At 40.3% G+C, this 9,640-nt stretch overlaps 1 protein-coding gene across 1 annotated transcript; it reads right to left on the bottom strand.

Annotated features, from left to right (window-relative positions):
• Nucleotides 1–222: 222 nt before the first annotated feature.
• LOC133338356 (thioester-containing protein 1 allele S3-like) lies at nucleotides 223–9,640 on the bottom strand. The gene is made up of 10 exons (XM_061546532.1): nucleotides 9,570–9,640; nucleotides 9,094–9,505; nucleotides 5,100–5,515; nucleotides 4,606–4,870; nucleotides 4,285–4,552; nucleotides 4,115–4,232; nucleotides 3,471–3,643; nucleotides 2,674–3,284; nucleotides 763–1,290; nucleotides 223–705 (listed from the first exon to the last, which is right to left on the bottom strand). Exons 1-10 carry the CDS (start codon nucleotides 9,638–9,640, stop codon nucleotides 223–225), a joined length of 3,345 nt encoding a protein of 1,114 aa, XP_061402516.1.

Here is a 9,640-nt window from a genome sequence, read left to right as displayed (position 1 = left end):
GTAGGTCTCTGAAAAAAATATTCTTTAAAAAATCCACGCCTTGTGCAGGTCTCTGAAAAGATATTCTTTAAAAAATCCACGCCTGGTTGGATGGTCCCTGAAAAAATATTCTTTAAAAAAAGCACGCCTTTTGTAGTTCCCTGAAAAAAATTCTTTAAAAAAGTCTTAAAATCCTATATTTTTTTCGTTACACTCGATTTTTTTATTTCGATTTTAATTATTTCAAATATTATAGTATGCGGTATCATGACGACTTATATTATAATAATCATACACCTCCACCGAGGCTGGTTTACGCTTTACGACATCGTCGAGCTTATCAGCCATGACCGTGAAACAATTATCAATATTTGCTGATAGCTTTTCAGAATACACAATCAAAGTGGTGTCTGAATTTTTCAATTCAAATCGATTGACCAGTTCCTTTTTCAGCAATTCGTTGGCGTAGTCTTCATTGGTTGCGAAACCGGACGGTAGATTGACCTCCATAAGTATTAGCTGTGTTGCAGTCGAATTATCATCTTCACGATAACTAAAACATATTTCCAATCTCAACAATTCCGGATTCACCAACTTCGCCTTGGGATTTATACGAAAATGTACGAATTTATCCTCCAAAATGGTGTTATAGTGATAGTACAACTGGACGAAAGCATTGCCCGAACCGATGACTTCAATGTCTATGCCACGAGTTGATTTGGGGAACTGAAAAACAGATGGGATAAGTTTTTGAAGGAAATATATCAAGAACTCATTCCTTACCTCTTCAATTTGTAAAATTAATAAATTATTTTCATCCACCTGCAGTTCTCCGGATTTTACATTTTGTGTGCGGAAATCTTTCGCGGAATATTTTACACGCAAATTTTTCGTGTCCAAAGTATTATATTTCTCCGAATAGGCCACCAATGCCTGCAGACCCACAATGGTATCATGTGTCGACTTAAAGCCACCACGTTCATTGCGTTGTTCCGTCAGCCATGTGAAAATCTCATGCTCTTCTCGAGCATTTCGAGTCGGGGTTTCCAGCAACAGCGCCAATAGGACATATGCAGTGATTTCAACATCATTGGCATGATCACAATGATTTTGTGACCACCATATGCGAGCATCGGATCTTTGCTTTTGTTCTTCCAGTTTATCGAGGACTTTTGAGGCATTGGCATGTTGAGCCATTTGCATGGCCATGGCGATTATGGAAAGGGCATAAATATCTGTATTACTCTCCAAATTATCGTTCAGGAACTTCAGGCCATTGTCAATGGTGCCCTTATATTTTTCGGCCAAATTCTGAAAATAGGAAGAAAAAACAAACGATTATATAGAATAGGAAGCAGCAGGCCTCCTCTTGGCCTACTTCTATTCTATAGAAGTAGGAAACAGCAGGCCTCCTCCTGACCTACTTCTATTCTATAGAAGTAGGTCAGCAGCAGGCCTCCTCCTGACCTACTTCTATTCTATAGAAGTAGGAAGCAGCAGGCCTCCTCCTGGCCTACTTCTATTCTATAGAAGTAGGAAGCAGCAGGCCTCCTCCTGACCTACTTCTATTCTATAGAAGTAGGAAGCAGCAGGCCTCCTCCTGACCTACTTCTATTCTATAGAAGTAGGAAGCAGCAGGCCTCCTCCTGACCTACTTCTATTCTATAGAAGTAGGAAGCAGCAGTCCTCCTCCTGACCTACTTCTATTCTATAGAAGTAGGAAGCAGCAGTCCTCCTCCTGACCTACTTCTATTCTATAGAAGTAGGAAGTAGCAGGCCTTCTCCTGACCTACTTCTATTCTATAGAAGTAGGAAGCAGCAGGCCTCCTCCTGACCTACTTCTATTCTATAGAAGTAGGAAGTAGCAGGCCTCCTCCTGACCTACTTCTATTCTATAGAAGTAGGAAGCAGCAGGCCTCCTCCTGACCTACTTCTATTCTATAGAAGTAGGTCTGGACCTGACCTCCTGACCTACTTCTATTCTATAGAAGTAGGAAGTAGCAGGCCTTCTCCTGACCTACTTCTATTCTATAGAAGTAGGAAGCAGCAGGCCTTCTCCTGACCTACTTCTGTTCTATAGAAGTAGGAAGTAGCAGGCCTCCTCCTGACCTACTTCTATTCTATAGAAGTAGGAAGCAACAGGGCCCCTCCTGACCTACTTCTATTCTATAGAAGTAGGAAGTAGCAGGCCTCCTCCTGACCTACTTCTATTCTATAGAAGTAGGAAGCAGCAGGCCTTCTCCTGACCTACTTATATTCTATAAAAGTAGGAAGCAGCAGGCCTCCTCCTGGCCTACTTCTATTCGCCTTTGTCTTTTCTGATACAGCCCAAAATACTAGGTGAGATAAGTCTGCGGGTATCCGCCACCAGCTCGCAAATCGAAGACGGTGTAATACTTCTATAGAAGTAGGGAGCAGCAGGCCTCCTCCTGACCTACTTCTATTCTACAGAAGTAGGAAGCAGCAGGCCTTCTCCTGACCTATTTCTATTCTATAGAAGTAGGAAACAGCAGGCTTCCTTCTGACTTACTTCTATTATACTGAACAAAAATCTGGCCTTTTATACATCACCTGAATTGCTCACCTTATCCTCCAAGAATGCCATCAAAATAAACTACCATAAAGATTTTGTTTATTCGGATTTAAAAGATAACCCGTGCAGGGGAAACTACCATCCCGACGCTGTGTACTAGCCAAGTATGACAATCCCGAATCGACAATATGAGCCTCCATCACTGGTAAATATTTCGTAGCTTTGATGAAAAATCTCACCACATAAGCAGTGAGCCATGTGCTTGGCTCTGCATCATTCGCCTGGCCAAATACGCTATAGCCACCGTTCGAATGGCGATATGACAGCTGTTGCTGATAACGAATTTCAAGGAAATTCTTTAACTTGGCCATCAGCTTCTTTTCGGTGAAATCTCTTCCAGTGGCTTGTAGATATTGCAGAACTAAAACATTTGCAGCAAAATTCACAATATCCTCTTCTGCCGAACCCAAGGGTATTACTACCAAATCATTGAGGTTCTTGAGAGTTGGAGCCAAGGGATCGCCACTTATCGAGAGTGTTATGACCTCTGATTGTGGCACAACATCATGGGGCAGATCTATGTGGAATAGAGTTCGTATCGTTTTCCCAGACCAGCCATTTATATACAATGGGGTATGGCGCCGCCTCATTACGCCTTCCGGTTCTACACGAAGTTTACGTATTACACCGTCTTCGATTTGCGAGCTGGTGGTGGATACCCGCAGACTTATCTCACCTAGTATTTTGGGCTGTATCAGAAACGACAAAGGCGCTGTCGTAAATGATAACAATTTTAGGCTTTGAACACATTTATTATCATCACAGCTGATTTTGGCTTCGCCCTGACCCGGAACCAACAAATCGAAATCTCCATCATCATTTTAGAGGGTAATTTCCAAATCTAAATCTTCTTTGCGATAATTATAAGCCATGAGAGGTATGGTTGCCATATCACCACGTTTCACCGAATAGGGTAAATGGAGGCGTATGTAGAAGTCAAGATTGTTGGATATATAGGTGGGCCGATTTATTATGCCCAGGCCAGTTTTTTCGTTTAACGAAAATGCTGTTATAGACCAGGAGGTAATGGTATCGGGCATTTTAAATTTCAGGTGGGTGATATTGTTGCGGCTGAAAAGAAGGAATTATATTTTCAAGGGGAATTCACTAGGGTCGAATATGAAATAGAAGGTCCTAATAGAGAAGAATATTCCCTTGGGGACCTGATATTCTAGACTGAAGTAGATGAAGCATTCCTGACCTATTTCTAATCTGTAGAAGAAGTAGACCCGACGTACTTCTCTTCCATAGAATGAGAAAAAACAGACTGGACCTACTTTTATTCTATAAAAGAAGAAGTAGGTCCCACCAACTTCTATTCAATAGAAGAAGAAGCTGACCGGACCTACATTTATTCTACAGAAAAAAAGTATACCCGACCTGCTTCTATTCTATATAGGAAGAAGTAGACTCGACCTACTTTTATTTTATATACCTAATCTACTTCTATTCTATAGAAGGAGAAGCAGACTGGACTTCCCTGAAAGACCTGGTCTTCTAGAATATGTAAAGCCTTATAAAGGTATACGGTTCAAAACTTACATTTCATAATTTTGAAAAATCCATGTTTCTGGAAATCGTTCACGATATCTGAGAGGTTTTGCTCTAGATGAAATCAATGCAGCACGGCTAGCTGTAGCAGGACTCTCAGCTTTTTGAGCTAAATATTAAAAATATATTGGTATAATAAAACAATTTCGAAAGAAACATACCACTAGCTGGCTTAAATTCATAATGGGCATTTGTAAGGGTAATAACACCGGATAGCAGACCCGGATAAACGGAAGCTGGAAATGGTAGAGTGGAAACATCAGCTTTCATTGAGGCCAGAATTGTATCACGATTTAGATCATATGATGGATCAAAGAAATAAACACCAATATCGACGGCCAATAATCCGATCAGACTTCCAGCTTGAGCTTTCACTTCGAAAGTGACCTCCTGACCTGGTTTTGTTTCAGTGGGTGCAGTTACATCAACCTAAGGACGATGAAGTCGAAATCAATAAGGTTTCACCGTTTTACTTAAGTTACCTTATTTTCAAATTCCAACGGTAATTCCAGATCCAGTTCAGCATAACGCAGAATTCCATCCTGAATAAAGTGGACATAAACAAAGCCATGATTTATCATTTCTAGGGATGGTATTAGTTTTATGGTATAGGTCTTATGGCCAGCAGGAACATAGATACGTTCGGCATGGATGATATTCGAATGACCCATAATTGTGTAAACCAAATAGGGTATTTCCACCGAGGAGTTCACCACAATCTCCAGCGGTTCATGCAACCACGGAAGGCTGAAAATGTGATAGAAAATTAATACAGGAAAGGTATCGACATGAGGCGCTGATTTTTCAATCCTTCATCACAAGGTTGATCAGAATAATATAATAAATGTCTATATCCGTCTGTTAATATCCCGATAGAGCTAACAATATTAAATATTGTTAAGCGCTGTACACTATTTTCAGTGCACCCTCTAGGTCCTTCTTGAAGAGGCTATAAAATAAAATATGTTCTACTTACGCATTCTTTTTTATTTTCAGGTTCAAATATGAATCCGATTTGTCGGCCAACGAGTTATCGCCAATTTGGTTCGCTAAGTTAAAGGTAGAATTTCCAGAGCGGAATAAATGTTGAGCATTTGGATTATGATCAAATTCAAACATGCCCTCTCCACTTGAATTCAAATTTGCACTGTATTTCTTATCGCCATGTTGCATAATGACCGAATTTGATCTATCCAAAACCGCAGCCCTGTGCAGCCTATATTTCCGAACATGTATCACTTTCTCTTCTCGGTAATCATATTTACCGCCTATAGTGACACGTATTTTCCAATCTGCCGTAAGCGGATAGTGGGAAAGTTGAAATTCCCCGGTGTAAACGCTCGACGAGATGTCAACATCGTTGTAAAGGCGAACACGATTTATTTGACCATCCTGAAAAAGGAGAGGAAGAAAGAAAGCAAAACAGGAATTAATTTTGTTCTCGTCGCTTTACGTTACGACACACAACAGACATATAGAGTAATAGCGACAAGGACCTACAATAGGAAACCACATGGAGCTCAAATAAAAACTATATAAAACCAGTGAGCGGAGCAGTATAGTCGGACGTGGCCGACCATATGATACCCTACACAACTTCCACGATAATCTAACTTTCTGTGGTTCTATATTCTGAGTTTGGGCAATATTTCGCGATATTTGCACCCTCTTGACCGACTAGATGTCAACAAATATTTCTAATATTTTGTAGACGAGGGCTGTACTTGTCCAGATTCTCCTTACCGTGAGTTATGTTGTGATGTTGGGTTTTCAATTGTGGCCTATAGATCGGCTCGAAAAAAAAACACCAAAAAATAACTTTTCATCCCAAATAACACTTCATCCCAAAATTATTATCTGATCATCACCGAAAGTTATAAGCGTTGTCCTTGACCATACCTGGAACTTCATAGAAAATTTCAAAGCGATTAGCGCTATTCCCCGGTATCTACTGTGGTAATGGGTTACTAATAATATCTCAGTACGTAAGCACCCGTAAATATTTAAGTGTAACTCCCACATCTGAGTAAATACGACCATATAATTGGTATCACATGTCTAGATCGACTCAGCTAGTCGAGATATGACTAGGACCAATATTTCGCGGCGTTACAAACTCTTGGGGCTGCACAAAGCTATAATACCCTGACAACATAGTTGTGTAGGGTATACAAATCCTAGGAAGCGATATGGGATCTGCAATTTAGAAACATCGTTTTCCATGGTTTTTCAACCTGCTGTTGGATTTGTCTAAACCTCACTGACTACAACCTTCCTTAAAAGGCAATCTTTGGCGTCTTCATTGGGTTCAGGGCAACTTCTAGGTCCACATTTTCTGCACGTATCTTCGCCATACCATAACATTTTCCTCTAATTATATGTATTCATCTGTAAGATATTATCGAAGCGCTACAATCAGTCTCCTTGCTCCTACTCCCCGTTTAATTTCCTTACTTTCTTCTTCAAATCTTGAACCATCATACATTCACAAATCAGCGCATAACCTGAATATATACATCTTACGTACAAATGTTCATTATGACTCTTCAGATCGGCTAGCACTTTAATGTCTTTCGCCGTTGCTTCTCAACCCATTGTTGGGTTTGTCTAAACTCCATTGACTACAATCCTTGTTCAAGGCAACCTTTCGGCTTCTGCATCTGTTTACAGGGTACCTTCTAGGTAATTTTCCTTCGCATGTAGCTCTATATGCCTGTTTCCTCTAATTTTCTGCATTAATTTGTAAGATTTTGTCGAAGCACTAGAATCACTCTGGCTCTTTCAGACTTTTTTGTCACACCTCGTTTCTGTGCCTCGTTAAAACTTTGCACGATTCAGCACATAACCTGAAGCTCTTACAATTTGAAAGACCATGTTCCGATATGTTGTCTTCCACTTGATCTTTCCATCGGATTCATGGATTTTCCCTTCTGCGTGAACCATCAGTTGGTTCGCTTTTATAGGCCTATTGTGTTGGGGCATTCTCATCTATTCTCACAACATGACCTTGCCATCGTAGTCGCTGCAGCTCGATACGCAAGACTATGATGATGCTCGAGAATAGATGGTACAACTCATGGTTCATTCGACGGCGATATTCAGCATCGACGCAGATCGGACCATAGATCTTTCGGATAAATTTTCTCTCAAAAAAGCTAAAAGCTGCCTCATATGCTTGTGCAAGTACCCATGCTTCAGATCTATATAACAGCACGCGTCATGTAGTGTGTGAGTTTGGTCTGGCGAGAGGTAGCCTTGTTTTTGAGTTGGTTATTCAGACCATAGTAGCATATGTTGGCCAATAATATTCTCCTCCGGATTTCAAAGCTGTTGTTATTAGTTTTGTTTATGGAGGTACCGATATATATAAAAGCAGACATGGCTTTATACACCTCTGAACGGATATGGCTGTCGAATACGGCTTTATAGTCGACGAATAGTTGGAATATGTCGATGTGTTTTTCGTGGGTCTTTTCCAGAATTTGGCGCAGACTGAAAATCTGGTCAATGGTGGATTTGCCAGGTTTGAAGCCGCGTTAGTATGGTCCAATAATTTCTTTGACTATTGCATTAGTCGTTCACACAGCACGCTGGATAGCACTTTATATACGATGTTAAGAAGACTTATTCCTCTATAGCTAATGCATATCGTCTTGTCTCCTTTTTGTGCACGGAACAGAGGAGATGCTGAGTTCCAATCATTTGACATACATTCCTCTAGCCAAATTTTGCTTTTATATTATTATCGGGCAAGGAGTGCGTTCGTCTAAGTAAGCGAACCGATTCAGAACGAAATTGTCCACGAACTACTCGATCGATTTTTATACCTTACTCAACTATGTTGTCAGGGTATTATAGCTTTGTGCAATCTCAAGAGTTTGTAACGCCGCGAAATATTGGTCCTAGACCTACCCTTAAGTATACCGATCGTCATATCTCGACTAGCTGAGTCCATCTAGACATATGTGTCCATCCGTCCGTCTGTCCATTACAATTTGTAAACACGATACAGGCCACAGCTATGGACCAATCTTCACGAAATTTTGCAGGTAGGATGGGTTCTGGCCAATGAAGAACCCTATTGTTCTTGGTAAAGTTCGCTTAATATTTAGGGGGTGAAATGGACCAAATATTTAATTTTTGTCGGGTTTTCTGGTCGCTCCAGAGGCCGCAATTATGGCCCGAACATAGCAACATTTTAAATGGAGAAGGGGGTTGGGCCAAAGAATAAGCATAGCTGTTTTCATAAAGATCGGTCTATATTTAGCGGGTCAAATAGACCCTGACTTTTGTGTGAAAAATTACAAAATTTTTATTCTGGGGCGTATATATTTACTCCGAGGAGTTGATAGTATATCCAAGAGGAATGGTTGGCCTTTAAATTGATACCAAATATTGTGATGTATCTACTCAATTTCTATGAAGTTCCAATTATGGTCAAGGACAACGCATATAATTTTTCGGTGATGATCAGATTAAAATTTTGGGATGAAGTGGACCCAAAAATTATGTTTTTTTTTTTTTGAGTTTTCTAGTCGAATAAAAGCCGAACATCAAACACAACCCACCGTGAAGAGAATCTGGACAAGTAATTAGAAGGGCTGTACTGAATATTTGTATTATTCGGAAAATGTAAAGAAGATGTGCTGTTGACCTATAATCGGTCAAGGCGGGGCAAAAGTCACGAAATATTGTCCAGGCTCGGAATAAAGTTAGGGTTCGTGGTAGTGGCGTAGGATATCGTATGGTCGGCCCCGTCCGACTATGCTGCTCCGCTCACTGGTTATTTATGTGTATGTACTGAATAGTGAAATCTAAAAATTATATTATTGGCCTACTAAACAGGTTTTGTAGGTGGAGGAAATTTATTTAGAAAAAAAACCTATTACTGCGGTGCTTCCCGCAATGTAGGTAATGTCTTGAGGTAATTGATATGTACATTTTTACTAAAAGATCTTATTCTCACTTACCATAATTTCAATTCGCACAGGATCATCAATCTGCAAGGGTCTTGTGTGTTCATCCAATATTAAAACACGATATTGTACTTGTTCGCCCGGTCTATATACGGCCTTGTCAGTTTGTATGCATACTTTGGGTCCAACATTATGATGGGCAATTAAAGGACTTTCATTGCGAAACACTTGACCACTACTAGCACCCTCAACGACTAGTTTATGAGGACCTTCAACCAATTTCTCTGGTCGAAAAATAGCAGATTTCGTTTCATTGGGTTGCAAATAAACAACGTTGTTCATTTGATAATAGGGACCATTGATGCGAATATTAAATTTTGCCTGCTCCAGAGCCTCATGAAGCGTTACCACCACCGTGTAATTGCGAAAGGGCTTAATAACGCCGGGGGCAATAATCGAATAGTAGCTGCATAATAAATGATGTGATCAATAAAATAAGCAAATAATCCTTTTCATGGTGGCTAACTTACCTTTCATTTGCACCCTCAACCTGCATGAAGAAGCCTAACACCAACACAAGTAAGGCGAATATTTGCTGCAT

Source organism: Musca vetustissima, unplaced genomic scaffold, assembly GCF_032173495.1.
Source record: "Musca vetustissima isolate MV318-11 ecotype Yass unplaced genomic scaffold, APGP_CSIRO_Mvet_v1 utg14244, whole genome shotgun sequence".
NCBI classification, from domain to species: domain Eukaryota; kingdom Metazoa; phylum Arthropoda; class Insecta; order Diptera; family Muscidae; genus Musca; species Musca vetustissima.
This window is presented reverse-complemented; position numbering and strand designations above follow the sequence as displayed.

What these genes read in the sequence shown, in the direction of transcription:
- LOC133338356 (XM_061546532.1), bottom strand. Translation starts at nt 9,640, where the DNA reads ATGCAGCAAATATTCGCCTTACTTGTGTTGGTGTTAGGCTTCTTCATG. An exon ending in CGTTGGAATTTGAAAATAAG is followed by an intron (nt 4,553 to 4,605) that starts GTAACTTAAGTA and finishes CATCGTCCTTAG; the next exon opens with GTTGATGTAACTGCACCCAC. An exon ending in TGAATTTAAGCCAGCTAGTG is followed by an intron (nt 4,233 to 4,284) that starts GTATGTTTCTTT and finishes TTTAATATTTAG; the next exon opens with CTCAAAAAGCTGAGAGTCCT.